This window comes from Mustelus asterias, chromosome 25 (assembly GCF_964213995.1).
Source record: "Mustelus asterias chromosome 25, sMusAst1.hap1.1, whole genome shotgun sequence".
NCBI lineage: Eukaryota > Metazoa > Chordata > Chondrichthyes > Carcharhiniformes > Triakidae > Mustelus > Mustelus asterias.
In genome coordinates, this window is record NC_135825.1 from 30,397,179 (window position 1) to 30,414,993 (window position 17,815).

Sequence of the window (17,815 nt, forward strand, 5' to 3'; positions counted from 1 at the left end):
AGATTACCCACAAGTGCAGATTGTTACTGCACTCAAAGATTGGTTGAACAATTTATTCCTAAATCAAATTGATTGATCTATTTAACTGTAGAGAGCCATATTGATATAAATACCAGAGGTTTCAAACCAGTAAAACTCTGTCATCAGATTTATTGGTGGTAACATTGAAATACAATGCATTTCATTGACTAGACTGATGCATTAAAGGAATTACACAGTCGCTGCTCAGACAGAAGAATTAAGCCCTACTCCAGGATCGGAGCACAAAATCTAGGTTGACACTTAGATTCAACAAATAGATCACTTCATCAGTGTTGCACTTTCAGACAAGCCTTTAATCCAAGATGCCACCTGCCTCTTTAGATCAAAAGTAAAAGATCCTGTGATACTATTAAAAGCAGGGAACTTGTCAGTCCTGCAGCCAACATTATACCTTCAACAAAAGCCACCTAAAAAGATTAACTAATTTATTTATAGTTCATGAGTCCTAGCTACAAAACATCGACATAATTTATTTGCTTGAACACATTTAGAGCAGGTCAATAGCATTATATAAATGCCAAGGTTCTCTTCATCCCAGGTGTTGAAAAGGATAGTTCATGTTGTGGCAAACTGCTCCATTCAGTTGAGTCTTGCCATATGTCCCTTGTGCCATTCTGTCCTTGTGGCCCTGCAGGGAGATGATGGATCCTGTTGGATGATTCTCTGAGCACATTGTCAAAGTCATTATCGCCAGAATTTTGAAGCAAGCACCAGTACGTAACTTGCCTGCTAGTGAGAAGGACATAGGGAAGAGACCACCTCCTACCTCCTCCTGGAAAGTGCATTTGCAAAGATGATCGAAAAGACACTCTTTTGGTCTGTCCAAAACTCTACTGGTTTTCCGATGCAAAAATCTGTCTACGACTAAATGCTGCAGACTAGCACATTCCAAGGTACAGGACTGCACGTTGAGGGACACACTAAAGCTTGGAGGAGCTGCCGCAAATGACTCAATGGAGCAACACCACAGTCTAAGGGCTGCTTGCCATAGTACACTATATGAGTACTGCAAATAGAACCTGTACATCTATATGGAGTAATGTCACAAACTGCAATGGGAAAGAAAATGGAACTCTACTGCAGTGTGTTGACAATTTTGAACTGTTACATAATGTATTTTTACAAACTTTCTGAATAAATTAATTTTGAAAACTATATATATATGCAATTTTTTTCTTTGTATCATTTACATTTGGTCATTTTGGCACGGGATTGACAGGAATAATATCAACCAATAATTGTCAATCATTAAGTTTCTCCCTATAGTAATTTCATGTTGTGTGTTAATATCAAAATGCACACAAGGCCCCAAAAGTGACAACATAAAGACATGCTACAGATGAATCTATCTATACAGACATAACTTACCACATAATTCCTTTATTTTATAAAGCATTAAAGCAGTTATAGGAAGCTTCCAAGTACAATAAGTAATTAGCAGTTTAATTAACTAGCAACATTAGCATCAAGTCTTTTATTCCTTTTTCTTCTCACCCACTAAACAAAAACAATGAAAAATAGCATTGGTTTTCCTGAAGTATTTCAAATATGAACTCTAAATTAGGCAACTTCACAGCATATCAGGAGAAAAATTATGTAGACATCAGAAGGCTGCCACAGCTGATCATTCTGTGTATTCATTAAAATGTATACTCTTTCAAATTTAAGATTTGAGCAAATTATAAAAATAGCTGCAGGTTTTGTTTAAAAAGTGAGGAACAGATTTAGTTTGTGAATGAAAGCACTCTCTCTCACAATCAAGGCTGGGGGAGGGCACACACAAGACAGCAGCGAGTTCTTAACGCAGGAATTTTGACTGATCACACCAATGAGAACTCACTTACGCCTGTATGCAGAGCCTCCATGTTTTCTGTTGCCATGTTTAGTAGTTAAGTGTCTCAGCTTCACACCTTTACATTGATTTCAATGCATACTAAATTATCAAGTACTGCAGCATGTGGAGGGGCTAGCAATTTAAGGCTTTTCACAATTAAGTGCACATGCATACTCTGGAAGTTGCTGTCCAAATTACTCAACAATAACACAAAGCATTGTTCATCTCATGCAAAAATTAAGGAAATGTTTTATAGCAACACAACAGGACATGTTCATTCACTGGCAATGTTGCTGGACCAGTTATCCAGAGCATGCAATTTCAAATTATCACAACAGTTTAAGAATCACATTTCAGTTCTGAAAACTGTCAGATTTTCATAAAAATATCCATCTTTTTTAGGGAAGGAAATTGGGTGTCTTTACCCATCTCAGTCCAATGTGATTCCAGTAACATATCATGATTGACTCACTCCCTTAGTTGTACCAAATCATCAGCATTTTTAGATGAGCGATCACCACCCTTTGATGAGTAATTAGGAATGTCAACAAATCATAGAATCCCTACTGTGCAGGAAGCGGCCATTCAGTCCTTTGAGTAGAGCATCTTTCCCAGGCTCACCGCCCGCCTTTACCTCTAACCATAAGACATAGGAGCAGAATTAGGCCACTCAGCCCATCGAGTCTGCTCCACCATTCAATCATGGTTGATTTTTTTTCTCATCCCCATTCCCCATAACCCCTTATCAATCAAGAACCTATCTATCTCTGTCTTAAAGACACTCAATGACCTGGCCTCCACAGCCTTCTGCAGCAAAGGGTTCCACAGATTCACCACTCTCTGGTTGAAGAAATTCCTCCTCATCTCTGTTTTAAAGGATTGTCCCTTTAGCCTGAGGTTTTGCCCTCTGGTTCTAGTTTTTCCTATCAGTGGAAACATCCTCTCCACGTCCACTCTATCCGGGCCTCGCAGTATCCTGTAAGTTTCAATAAGATCCCCCCTCATCCTTCTAAACTCCAACAAGTACAGACCCAGAGTCCTCAACCATTCCTCATACGACAAGCTCTTCATTCCTGTGATCATTCTTGTGAACCTCCTCTGGACCCTTTCCAAGGCCAGCACATCCGTCCTTAGATATGGAGCCCAAAACTGCTCACAGTACTCCAAATGGGGTCTGACCAGAGCTTTATACAGCCTCAGAAGTACATCCCTGCTCTTGTATTCTAGCCCTCTCGACATGAATGCTAACATTGCATTTGCCTTCCTAACTGCCGACTGAACTTGCAAGTTAACCTTAAAAGAATCTTGAACAAGGACTCCCAAGTCCCTTTGTTTCTGATTTCCTAAGCATTTTCTCATTTAGAAAATAGTCTATGCCTCCATTCCTCCTTCCAAAGTGCATAACCTCGCACCTTTCCACATTGTATTCCATCTGTCACTTCTTTGCCCACTCTCCTAACCTGTCCACGTCCTTCTGCAACCCCCCGCTTCCTCAATACTACCTGTCCCTCTACATATTTTTGTATCATCTGCAAACTTAGCAACAGTGCCTTCAATTCCTTCCTTCAAATCGTCAATGTATATTGTGAAAAGTTGTGGTCCCAGCACTGATCCTGAGGCACACCACTAGTCACCGGCTGCCATCCTGAGAAAGACCCCTTTATGCCCACTCTCTGCCTTCTACCAGTCAGCCAATCCTCTATCCATGTCAGGATCTTACCCTTAACACCACGGGTTCTTAACTTATTTAACAGTCTCCTATGCGGCACCTTGTCAAAGGCCTTGTGGAAATCAAAATAAATCGCATCCATTGGCTCTTCTTTATCTGACTTCCTTGTTTCCTCCTCAAAGAACTCTGACAGATTTGTCAGACATGACCTCCCCTTGACAAAGCCGTGCTGACTCAGTCCCACTTTATCATGCACTTCCAAGTACTCTGCAATCTCATCTTTAACCCCACACATTTACCCTGTTAATTCCCCGAACCGACAGATCTTGGGACAATTTAGCATGGCCAATCCACCTAACCAACACATCTTTGGACTGTGGAAGGAAATTGGAGCACCAGGAGGTTCCCAGGAAAAACGTGCACAAACTCCACACAGACAGTGACCCAGGCCAGAATTGAACCTGGGTCCCTGGCACCGAGGCAGCCAGTGCTAACCACCGTGCTGTCCGACCAAAACCCATATTCTGTATAATTCTTTACTTAATTGTTTCAGCTTCTCTACCACTTCTTTTGAGGCATTCTTTAAATTCTACCTCCCCTGTTCTAACCTTGGTGTCAATAATGATCCTGTATAGACCTTGGTACATTTTCTACATTAAATGCACCATATAAATCCAAGCTGAAGAGTGAAAAGGTGAAATGTTTGGGTGTGTAGATACAAATAAGTGTGCTTTGGAGGGTTAGACACACAAGTAGGCAAGTTCACAATCTCTTTAAATGCAGGTGCAGGCAGGTAAAGATATTAAAAAGAGACCAATGGTAACTCTGCTGGCATAAATATTGAGAGAAACAACAGAATACGGATTCAACCCAAGTGAAACACACTATACTGACAGTGATTGAAAGTCATCCAATAGACAGGAAGTGTGAAGGAATATTGTACTGGAGAGAGTAGGGTGAGTCAAGGGGCAGATGTGCCAATCAAGGAAACTGCTCTCTCAATGAAATCAATCCAAGTGTGCTTGCAGCTTACCCATCTAGGGGAGTGACGGGTATTTAAGCACACCCGTTTGTAACCCACAGACATACTAATTACTGCATACAGATAATCAGAGGAAAATTGCAAATCTAATAGGCATTTTGACATGGTGGAGTCTAATCTAGTTTACGTCCAAATTTGAATACACATACTTGCAAGCACAAAGGGAATTGAAATTTTTAATTCAGGGTTTGCAAACGAGGTACCATTATTTGTATTATGATTTTGATTTAGTATTAATTTATTACCCTTATCAAAATTGTGTTTCTTTATTCTATCCATAGACTAAGTTGGGTTATATAGCTCATTATAAAAATGTAGTTACCTATCTGCCAAGCATAACCATGAACCAACATATGTAAAGTTCATGGTCGCAAACACCCTCTAGAGCATGGTACCTGGAGAAAGAGTTGCCTCTCTGAAATTTCAATCCCACCAAGGATTATTTGCACCACTTTGATTACCTTTCCCCCTCTCACGGAGATGCTAATTATTGCCACTCTTCAAATGGACAACAGCTGTATTGTGCCACACCCAATTCAATGTCCACACACTTGTTTTGCAGTAGTAACTGGACATCAAAAAGCAGAAAGCCTTGACTAGTGTTTCCTTTAGCTCGGGACTGCAAGAATCACTCTTATACCATTGTCATTTCCCATTGCACTTATAGGCACAGTTGCTTGAAGTGAAGATTGAATATGTTTTCTGGACACCAATCCATTCCCAATGACCAGGGAAGGTTTGGTTAACTAACAGAAAGCAAAAAGTGGGGGTAAATGGGTGTTTTTCTGGTTGGCGATCAGTGACTAGTAGTGTGCCTCAGGGATCAGCGTTGGGACGCCAATAGTTTACGATTTACATAGATGATTTGGAGTTGGGGACCAAGCGTAGTGTGTCAAAATTTGCAGATGACACTAAGACGGGTGGAAGAGCAAAGTGTGCAGAGGACGCTGAAAGTCTGCAAAGGGATATAGATAATCTAAGTGAGTGGGCGAGGGTTTGGCAGATGGAGTACAATGTTGGTAAATGTGAGGTCATCCATTTTGGTAGGAATAACAGCAAAATGGACTATTATTTAAATGATAAAAAATTGCATCATGCTGCTGTGCAGAGGGACCTGGGTGTCCTTGTGCAGGAATCTCAAGGAGTTGGTTTGCAGGTGCAGCAGGTAATTAAGAAGGCAAATGTAATTTTGTCCTTCATTGCTAGAGGGATGGAGTTTAAAAACAGCGAGATTATGTTGCAGCTGTATAAGGTGCTAGTGAGGCCACAACTGGAGTACTGTGTACAGTTTTGATCTCCTTACTTGAGGATGGATATACTGGCACTGGAGGGGGTGCAGAGGAGATTCACTAGGATGATTCCAGAGTTGAGAGGGTTGGCTTATGAGGAGAGACTGAGTAGACTGGGGCTATACTCATTGGAATTCAGAAGAATGAGGGGAGATCTTATAGAAACATATAAGATTATGAAGGGAATAGATAAGATAGAAGCAGGAAGGTTGTTTCCACTGGCGGCTGAAACTAGAACTAGGGGGCATAGCCTCAAAATAAGGGGAAGCAGACTTAGGACTGAGTTGAGGAGAAACTTCTTCACACAAAGGGTTGTGAATCTGTGGAATTCCCTGTCCAGTGAAGCAGTTGAGGCTACCTCATTGGCGTTTTTACGGCAAGGATAGATAAATTTTTGAACAGTAAAGGAATTAAGTGTTATGGTGAGCTGGTGGGTAAGTGGAGCTGAGTCCACAAAAAGACCAGCCATGATCTTATTTAATGGCGGAGCAGGCTCGAGGGGCCAGATGGCCTACTCCTGCTTCTCGTTCTTAAATTATGTTCTTAAGGTCAGAGTTGGTTGCAATGGGAAAGCCAGATGATTGGTCATTAAGAACATATCACGCCCTCAAAGCTAACCAGGACAGAGAAGAATGCTATAACATTGTCTGTTTGGAAGTGCCGGGGGTGGGGGGCAGAGGAGTACTAACACTTCCAAGTTACAGCCAGAGCTACTATTATCAGCACTGAAAAGCAAAGATACCATGAAGATACAACTTGGATTTCTATAGCAACTAATTACTACATTCAAAGTCAGCTCAAGAGTATTTTACTGGGCAGTGAATGCGAGTTAACACCCAGTCAAGGGAAGAGGGGAAAAAGTCTGGAAAGATGATGAAAGTATAATGAAGGAGGAGTCAAAACTAAGACGTTAATGCAGAGCTAGATAATTAAATATTCTCCTTTATCTTTTCCTCTATAAAATCAGGCCACATAGAAACATTTTCTCAAACTAGGTTTTGGGTAGAATGATTCGAAACACACTTGTTCCTTTTGTACTTGCATAAAAGTCTTAATCTTGGCTCAGTGATAGCATTCTTCCTGCCAAGTGTTAAGATGTGGAGATGCCTGCGTTGGACTGGGGTAAGCACACTAAGAAGTCTCACATCACCAGGTGAGTGACCTGATGGAGCAGCACTTCGAAAGTTTGTGACTTGTGCTATCAAATAAACCTGTTGGAATTTTACCTGGTGTTGTGAGACTTCTTAAAGTGTTAAGATACCAAAGTATGTTATGTAGCTCGACTAGACCCCAACAGTTTTTCTGTTGGGCATTTGTGTGAGGATAAGGTGTTTCACTCCAGGTGTGAGATTCTATTGACACACTAGGAAGGTTGCATCAAAACAACCATCTGGACACCAGGCAGTTCTCATGCTGAGAATGCAGGCTAATGCTTGATCTGAGCTAGGGATGTGTTGTTTTAATCTGAGTTGATGCATTTTTGTTTCATTTCCCTTGTGGTTTCAGAGGAGGGTTTTGATGAGATTGATTAACAGTCATGTGGTTATGGGGAGGAGCTAAGCTTACAGGGGAAAGCCAAGCAGTTACTGCTGGGTTCTGAAAGAAGCAAGAGGTCTCTCTCTCTTTCTCCCCAAGGGTGTTCAAAAGCTCCAGGGTTGTTAACAAGTACAAACACGTAAACCTGTGTGGCACTAACTGATTTTGAAGAGGAGTTCAAGTCTATAAGAGAAATATTGCTTGAATTGGAACTGAGAGATAGACCACACAGTCACCCGAGGCTGGAATTGAAGCCACTGTGAGGCAGCAGTGCTAACCACTGTGACACCATGTCGCCTATAAGTAGTTCAACAACTAAATTTAAGTTACTTTTTCTGAAATCCTGACACTTGGTATTTTGTCACTCGTGTGACAATTATAAGTTCTGTTTTCCCAATTCTAATATCAACCAAGAAAACAAACTTTCAAAAATAAATTGAATATTAGAAATGTATTTAGAATAAAAGTTTATTGGGTTTGATACCAGTTTCTGCTCAGCGACTCTGCGTTGTCGTGTGTCGTGAAGGCCTCCTTGGAGAACGCTTACCTGGAGATCAGAGGCTGAATGCATTCAGCGCAGAGTCGCTGAGCAGAAACTGATAGCCAAGTTCTGCACACATGAGGACGGCCTAAACCAGGATCTTGGGTTCATGTCACACTATCGGTAACCCCCACAGCTTGCCTCCTGGACTTGCAGAATCTCACTGGCTGTCCTGTCTGGAGACAATACACATCTCTTTAACCTGTGCCTAATGCTCCCTACACTCACATTGTCTGTACCTTTAAGACTTGATTAGCTGTAAAGATTCGCATTCTAATCAGTATTCTGTAAACTGATTTTGTGTCTCTGTGTGCCTTGTTTGGGAGCAGATATCCACTCCATCTGACGAAGGAGAAGGGCTCTGAAAGCTAATGGCATTTGCTACCAAATAAACCTGTTGGACTTTAACCTGGTGTTGTTAAAACTCTTCCTGTGGACAGAAGCAGAGTTGCTCATCACAGGATTCCTAGCCTTTGACCTCTTGTAGCCAGTATTAATAAGGCCAGGCTGTTACTTGCCACTTGTTGCCCAATCCTGGATAATGTACAGGTCTTGCTGCATTTGGACATGTACTGCCTCAGTATCTGAGGAGTCATGAATGGTGCTGAGAGCATTGTGCCATCATCAGGTAATATCCTCACTTCTGACATTATGGAAGGAAGATCATTGATGAAGAAACTGAAGATGGTTGGGGCTAGGACACTCCCCTGAGGAACTCCTGCAGTGATGTTCTGGGCCTAAGAATGACCTTTAACAACCCTATTCCTTTGTGCTTGGTATGACTCCAACCAGCAGAGAGTTAGAGTCATTCGCACCTCATCTCTGGAGTTCTGCTCTTTAGTCCATGCTTGAACCAAGGCAGTAATGAGATCAGGAGCTGAGTGGCCTGCTCCATTATTCAACCTAAATTTTATTGTCCCCATATCCCTTAATACCCAAAATGTTAATTGTCTTGAATATACTCAACAACTGAGCAGCCACAGCTCTCTGAGGTAGGAAATTCCAAAGATTCACAACCTTTTGCATGGAGGCATTTCTCAACTGCCCCAAATGGTCCCTTATCTGGAGACTGCGGCTGTGTGTTCTAGATAACCCAGCCAGGGAAAATATTTTCCCAGCCTTTCAAGTCCCTTAAGAATTTACATGTTTCAATTAGATCACCCCTTGCTCTTCTAAACTCCAGGGAATACGGGCCTAGTCAGTCTACTCAAACTTTCCGCATCGTAGCATAGCAGGCCGTAGTAGCAGAAGTGCATTATTACCACATTGGGATTTTAGAATTACACAAAAATATATTATATTTTACAGGATAGGCACAATAAGTGTGTTTGCTGATTAACGTGCAACAGGAAAGATGTATGATCCAAAAACATGCAAATTTCACAATGGTGAATTTAACATTATGCAAGTTCATTTTCAAAATTCTTATTTTTTTGGACATGACCATTATGTTCATTACTTTCAACATTTGTTTGGGCAGTCTAATGCAGATGCAGAGATCGTAATTCTGGGCAGCTGTTTGGATGCTTAAATAGAGTCCTACTGCAACATTCCCTCTAACGTTAGTGTGAATTTTTCTGAAGTGGCTTTGAAAATGTGTTGCAACAGTTTAGCATCCATAGGAAACTAGCCAATGACCATTACATAATAAACTGAAAGGAAATTGCTTAATTGATTGTGTTTAATACACTGCAGTTCATCAGTCTCCTCAAAGACTGATGAACAATCAAGGGCTGAAGCACTGATTCAACATTGCATTACTTCTATTTCAAAAAAATTGTTTTTCAAAATTAGCAGAAACTAAAATTCAAACAGTACAAAACTAAGACTGGTACATCCCTCAAATTTATTCTGCCAATTTAAGTTTCTTCTCTCCTTCTAGTTTGCACTTTGCACTAACAAGTTATCTTAAAGCAGAGCTGCAAAGGTTCAGAAATCATAGGTTTTAACACAAATCTATCATTCCAATTGTGAATTTTATAGCGTACCTTTATTAAATATTTAAATTGAGTTGTTGTATTGGCAAATGTATTCTTTGTATTGCGAGTATAGAACACTGATCATAGCATTCCTGGGCAGCAAGAGAAGATTGCTAATGGTGAAACAACATTGCTGGACTGTAGAGGTGAGCCAAGAAATTAGTTTGCCTGCAGCTAAACCCATTTTCCTGGTGATGTTTTACAGCTTATTTATTCATGTCACAAATGGCTTACTTTAACACTGCAATGAAGTTACTGTGAAAATCCCCTAGTCGTCACACTCCAGTACCTGTTCGGGTACACGGAGGGAGAATTTAGCACGGCCAATGCACCTAACCAGCAGGTCTTTTGAACTGTGGGAAGAAACCAGAGCACCCAGAGAAAACCCACGCAGACATAGGGAAAAACGTACAGACTCTGCACAGAAAGTGACCTGAGCCGGGAATCGAACCTGGGTCCCTGGCGCTGAGAGGCAGCAATGCTAACCACTGTGCCATGTGACCTGAGTCACCGCTGGCACATGGTATGCCATGTGAAATACCCTCCCAAAATTGATTTTGTTCTTTCAACAGCATTGTCCCCTCATTGTAGTCAATTCTGCAAAGAAAATGGAGTGCATGACTATTGTAAATTAGATTGATGTCACAAACAGATTTTTAAAAATCTCTCTTTTGCAGGAACTTTGGAAACTAATCTGTCACACCGTCCAGTTCAGTGGGGCGAAGAAATTCATTACTTGCCTACAAATAACTTCCCAATAATGTGGCAAGTTACTCAAGACCAAGCAAATAATCGTTTAACTTTTCATAATATCTCCAAAACGTAAGCAGCAGTGATGTTTCTGCACAGCTACTTGAGAGTTTAAAGAACTTTTTATTGGCACCCAAATTTCTCAAATCAGTATTTGCCGGAAAAACTCAGTTCTGGCAGCAAATGTGGAGAGAGAAACAGAGTTAATGTTGAGTCAAATGACTTCTTCAGAGCCACATGGACTCAAAACCTGAAACCATTTCTCTTTCAAAATTTGCTGCCAGGCCTGCTGGGTTTTGTTTTTATTTCAGATTTCCAGCATCTGCAATATTTAACTTTTACCTTTCAAATCAGTGGAGGAGCAGCAGTCCAGCCACTCCGCCTGGGAGCAGAGATATTTCTCTGCTTCCACGTTCAGTCATATTGTAGGCAAAAGGATACCCATTGGAAGCATAGTGGAATCAATATCTGTGCTGCTCCATACTTCTGGAATTTTATTTTTAAAATAAATTAGAATTTTTCCATTTTTACAAATAACACAACACATCCTCAGGTACAACTTAATCATTTCTCCAGATATAAATATAGAAAAAAAACAGGAGGAAACTAACAGTTGATTAGCATACCTGGCGCTTCCATATATAGAAAAAATAGACGACAAGTAACAAGATTGGGACAGGGGGGGTGGCCGCAGGGAGGCAGGAGAGGATAAAGCCATGGAAACATGGCAAATTGGTGCACATCTTCACGTATAGTGTATTAGAAGCAGTGCTACATGCTTCTATAAGGCTTTCTGTAGGCTAAGTCAGGCGTTACAAAACCTGCCAAATATAAGGGCCCATACTTCCCAGAAGGGATTGGAGTATAGAATTCCTACAGTGCAGAAGAGGCCATTCGGCCTATCGCATTTGCACCGACTCCCTGATGGAGTATCTTACCCAGGTCCTGTAACCACACACCATGGCTAATCCATTTAACCCTCACATCTTGGAACACAAGGGGCAATTTACCTGGCCAATCCACCTAACCTGAATGAGAGCGAGCAGAATTAAAGTTAAATCTTCCGTCCAACTCACTGGCCTCCGCCACGCTCCGAGAGTTAATGATTATTGGATTCTGACATTTGTCAGGCAGAATCTTGATCAACAGAGCTTGCAAGGACCAGTCAGACTGGCCAGCTTCAATATCAAGCCAAATGGTGGCGAGACCCTCTCTTACTCACTCTCATATAAATCTAACACGAGGGGCAAATTGATCCATCTCAATATTTGGCACCCCTAGACTGCACCCCCCCCCCCCCCCCCTTTCCTTCCTCCTTGAAGTAGGAAGCTGCAATTTGGCCAAATTTAAGCGAGGTCACATTTTATTCCACATAAAGGATCTAACCACCTCACTAATTTGCTTCAGGACCTTAGCTGAAAGTAAAATTGGTAGCATCTGTAAAGGATACAACAACCTAAGTAGCACATTCATCGTAATCAGTGACCAATAATGTAGGTTCTGTTTAATAGATGCAAGTAAGGAGAGGAAGTTTGTCTTGCATAACTGCCAAAATGAGGGCAAATAGAAATATCCAACTAAGTAAACCCTAAGGGTGAACCATCTAAAGGGGAAGGAGGGGGGCAGGTCACCCTCCAAGTGTTCCCAAAGGCATAGCCTAGGACTTTGCTAAATTAATCTTATAGCACCAATAGGAGCCAAATCTACCCACAATATCAATAATAACTGGAACAGAGACATCCAGCTTATACACAAATAGTAACACATCATCAGCGTATAACATGTTATGTTGCTTTCCACCACTAGACAACCCAATACTGAAGGATTATGTCTATTTGCCTCCACTGGGGCCGAATAACTACCACAAATAACGGGGATAATGGGTAACCCTGCCTGTACCTTACTGAAGACTAAAATCAGATCTACAACCTTTAGTAACTGACACCATCCACTTAACGCAACACCATTATTTTAGACAATCTAAAATCTACGTTCAAGCATGAAATTAGCCAATAGGTATACATTCCTCAGGATTTTTGCCTGCCTTCAATATTAAGGAGATATTCGCTTCTCGAAGTGACCTAGACAGCAGAACTGCTTCGAATGAATGGTCATAAATACCGATCAGAGAATCTATTTGCAAGTCTTTAAATTCCTTATAAAATTCACTCCCAAAACCATCAGGCCCTGGAGCCTTACCAGACTGACGATCCCAAGGGGCAACCACTCCCTCCTTAGAAATGGGGACATTTAGGGTTGACCTTTGGTCTTCAGAAATTGTTGGGAGATCAAAGGAAAAAAAACACCCAAATGTACGAGTGCATCTCCAGTCTGATCTGTTTTATATAAATCAGTATAGAAACTTTTAGATGCCTCATTAATGTCCTCCAACTTAACCATCTTATTATCCTTGGAATTTAGCACAGAGATCTACCTTAGCAAGGAGAGCCAAATAAGAACAAAGAAAATTACAGCACAGGAACAGGCCCTTCAGCCCTCCAAGCCTGCACCAACCATGCTGCCCGACTTAACTAAAACCCCCTACCCTTCCAGGGACCATATCCCTCTATTCCCATCCTATTCATGTATTTGTCAAGACGCCCCTTAAAAGCCACTACCGTATCCGCTTCCACTGTCTCCCCCCGGCAACGAGTTCCAGGCACCCACTACTCTGTAAAAAATCTGCCTCGTACATATCTCCTTTAAACCTTGCCCCTCGCACCTTAAACCTGTGCCCCCTAGTAATTGACTCTTCCACCCTGGGAACTACTCAGTTTGTCTCCCAGCTCAGTTTTTGGTTGGCAAACTTCATACTCCTCTCAGCACATTGAGTCAGCAAGGAGTCTAGTGCCATTGTATTGCATTAATTTCTCTCACCATTGAGTGGCTAGGGTTATCATACTCCCCCTCTGCTTCTGCCAATTTCACTTGAAACTGGCGCTGCTGTTCCAACACTTTACTCTTTTTGTTGGCCATAAACAAAATGACCAAAACCCTTGCAAAAGCCTTGCAGATTTCCCACAAGATTGAGGGGCTTAGTTCAGAGAGAGATTTGACTGTGTAGAAATTTGGCCTCAGAGTAGGAAAGAAAGTTATGACCCTTAAGCAGAGTTGCACTAAATCTTTAAGATCAAGACCGAGGATAAATCCTCTTTAATAAAAATTCCAGGAAGACAAGAACATTATCAGAGGTCACAATACTACCTTGAGTGGGAAGGCATGAATAAAATAAATTATAGTACTATATTGGTGGGGAGCGGAGAAGGTGAATTCTATCTTTAGGATGCAGTGTTCTCCAAATACCCAAGTACCCCACTTCCTCCCATACAGATGCAATGCCTTTGCCTGTTGAGTGGGAGGATTCCTAGTTATGGGAACTTTATCCATAAATACAGGCAGATGTTGTTGATTGCCCCTAGGCCTCAGATACAGGATATGTTATGTGCCCTTGCTAAATTGAGGAAATGTGGCAGCCAGCTCTCCAAGAATTTAACTGGGAGCTTACCCTCAGTTCCTTCTGACAAACCAACAATCCTGACCAGCTTCAGTTCTCCAGATCATCAAGAAATTCTGACATACCACGCAGCTGCTTTTCCAAGGGTAGTAAGCGGGCCTCAACCAAGGAATTTGCGTTTTTGACAGCAACAATTCTCTCCCCCACTTCATCAAGCCGTTTGCTATTATTCTATAGTATGAGCACTGATATTTTGCACGAATAACCAAATTTCTCATTAATGAACTCAATAGCATTAGCAGTCATCAGGTGTAGTGCCTTTGACTATGTCAGAGAGCCTATTCGTTCACCATGTCGCCATGTTGAGGAGTTGGCTGCACCTCAAGTTACTTCTGACTACTCTCTTTTGCTGTCAATTTTAATATTTCTTGGCATTTTGTCACCAACTTTTAACCAGAAATCCTCCAGGGACTTCATATGGAGTTTTCATTCCTGGATCAGGTGAGTATGAGCTATATAAAAGCAATAAGTGTAAGGATTACTGACTGAGTAGCCAGAGCTCTCAGAAATACAGCTATTCCCATGCTTGTATCACACGACCCGTTGAATTTTTATATACAATGCACATTTTCTGTGCTATCCATTTGTGCTTCTGTTCGCCGGCCTCCAAAACTTGACCAACATTCTGCCACTCATATTTCCTCATCCTTTCAATTGGTTCCATATCTCAAAACATCAAATTCCTCAGGCTCATTTACAAGTCCCTTGGCAGCTTTACCCCACCCTATCTTTGTAAACAACCTCCAGTGGTACATTCCAGGCTTCAATACTGCAACTTTAGCCTCCAATTCATTTCACACTTTTCCATTTATGGCAGTGCTCAGTCTTACTTAATGGAGGGAATTCTGTAGGTTTGCGATGAATGTGAATGAGGCTCATGCCAGCTGGAGCATGACCCCGAAATTCACATACTACACAAAAATGAGACAGACCTACCAAAAATTGTTCAAACCAGCAAGTTCTAAAATTCTGCCATGCCACTCATCCAATGATCCGGGTGCTTTTTCCAACTTGGGAAGTAACTCCCAGCAGGTGAAATCAACGCCACTCAACAGGTTACGGCTGATTCCCATACAGTAAGACTCCGCAATTTGCTCACTTAAAGTGTGTCAATGAAAATGAAACTCGCAATCATAAATGCAATAACTAAAACAAAATCTCGTGCCTAACGAAACAAACTGCATTTGTGTTAACAAATGCAACCAGAGAGCACGAAGCAAACTTTCAATATTCCAAAGATTTTAAAGCAAAACCACAAGGCAAAGAAACTCTGGTGGATCAAAGTCCAAGATGGGTCTACAGATGCTGCCAAACCTTTCAATCCAACATTGGTGATATTAGAAAACAGGAGGAAGGACTGTGCCCAATAAACTTTCACAGTTGATTCACCCTATTGTTGCACAGGGTACGTAAGACAAAAAACAAATGCACCACGCCAACAAGTTATTGAGCGAGCTATTTTTGACCAGCATGATTTTTTTTAAAGATTGGAAATTTTGCAATAATTAAGAAAAAAATGAGGGTGCATTCTGTGCATCGGGGCGATGCACAAGAGCCCCAGTCACTCGCCAGTCCGGGCCTAGCGAGGCCTGCGAGAGGAGCTGCAAAGCAGACAAGAGCTTGCAAGCCTCTCCCTCTCACTCACGCGCGCACACACACAGCAACTAACTTTCTCACAACTTGTGCACAAACCCCGTTGGCGGCTCCACCTAAAAATCAATAAACAAACACACACAAAAATAAAGCGGTGATCGAGGCACCTACCAGACTGAGCCGTAAGCCCCCGAGCCAACAGGGGAGAGGTTCTGGTATCGCTCCGGCACTTCCCAGATTGTCTTGTTCAACTCCTGTTTGTAAAAGTGCGGCCTGACTTCTGACATTGTGCACCACACACTGGGAGAGAGGCTGCTCTCTCCCTCCTGCAAGAGGAGGCGGAGGAGTGGGGAGGGCAGGAGGGAAGGGGGGTGGGGGAAAGGGAGCTGCTGCAAAAAATTCAAAATTTGACAAGAAACCGCCCCTTATCTATTCAGATGGAGTTAAGATATAGAGGTGTAAAAAAAAACACACGGCCAACTTGAATGGCTGCAGGGGGGGGTGGAGGGGTGGCAGTTGTCGCCTCTTTTCCAGTCACGATGTGAAGGTGATACCCATGCGAGGGGCAGTCTCTACTGAGGGGGTGGAGGAGGGGCAGCAGCGACTCCCGATTGACATCCGACACCCGCGGGGTGGGGGAGTGAGACTCCTCCAGCAGCACTGACGTCATCACCCCCGCCCACAGCGCGCGTTGTTCGACCATTGCGTCATGCTTCCCGGCATTGAGCTCCCTCTCGGCTCCCTCGGGTGCACACCGCGCATGCGAGACGGGCCCGGCAAAACGGCCTCTGCGTTGTACGAACGAGGACGGGCCCGGGGAGTGCGCCTGCGTGCGGCGAGCGACTGAGTACACGAGACGTTGCCCGGCAGTGCGCCTACGCTGTACGGACGAGAGAAAGAGAGCGCACAGGAGACAGGCCCCGGCAGTACGCCTGCGTAAAAAGGGCGAGCGGGCACACGGGGACGGGACCAGCCCCGGCGCAGATGTAAAACGGGCGAGAGAGAGAGAAAGCGACACGGGCCTGGGGAGTGCGCCTGCGTAGGATGAGCGAGCGAGCATAGACGAAACGGGCCCGGCAATGCGCACGCGTAGCGTCGGCTCGCTCGCTCTCCAAGCCACCAGAGCGCATGATCACGAGCTTTGCCCTTGACCCTGTTCATAGAATCACGACAGTGCAGAAGGAGGCCATTCGGCCCATCGAGTGTGTACCGACTTTCTGACAGAGTATCTTATCCTCCCCTGCCTTTCCTCACAACTCCACACATTCACCATCCATCTAACGTACACCTTGGGACACAAAGAGGCAATTTAGCATAGCCAAGCCAATGAATCTGCACCTCTTTGGACAAAAAAATGCTGCTGGAAATTCTAAATTTATATATATTTTTAAATATCTCCCAGAAAATGATTCAGACTTTCAGCAGGTGCTGCCTTAATTCATTTATTTATGGACCTGTTTCCTCCCACACTCCAAAGACGGACTTCAATATCCATCACCAAGAGTGGCTTGCTGATCAAGCTGGCAGATTCCTAAAGGATATAACTACTACACTGGGTCTCCAACAGGTGGTAAGAGAACAAACATGAGGAAAAAACATACTTGACCTGTTCCTCACCAATTTAACTGTTGTAGATGCATCTGTCCATACTAGTATGAGGGGAATGACCACACCACAGTGCTTGTCGAGACAATGTCCTGTCTTCACATTGAAGATTGCCTTGATTGTGTTGTGTGTGATTACCAATGTACCAAACGAAAACTGCACCTGCGAAGTTCTGTAGGCCATCAGCAGCAGTCCAGAATATCCCCCACTCTACCACTACCATCCAGCCAGGGCAGCAACCCATGAACATTCTTAAATTTCACGGACTAGTTCACCTTGTCTCTGGTTTCTCTGTCCTTTTGCCAGTCAGCAATGCAAATTCTCATTAAAAGATTCCCACTGAGTAATCAGCAAAACATTGCGCCACTTGCAAACAACATATTGCACACACAAAGGTTTTGATAATTGAGTCTCAAAGAAA

The 17,815-nt window shown here is 42.7% G+C and overlaps 1 protein-coding gene across 2 annotated transcripts in view; it reads right to left on the bottom strand.

Moving 5' to 3' along the window:
• Window positions 1–16,813, bottom strand: part of LOC144511877 (mitogen-activated protein kinase 14) — a 59,494-nt gene extending 42,681 nt beyond the window's left edge. The window contains exon 1 of one of the 2 annotated variants that reach the window (XM_078242300.1): window positions 15,961–16,813. In XM_078242300.1, coding sequence (XP_078098426.1) covers window positions 15,961–16,076 — 116 coding nt within the window. In that variant the 5' untranslated portion in view covers window positions 16,077–16,813. The remainder of the gene's footprint in view (window positions 1–15,960) is intronic. The other variant, XM_078242299.1, reaches the window with a different exon arrangement.
• Window positions 16,814–17,815: the final 1,002 nt, after the last annotated feature.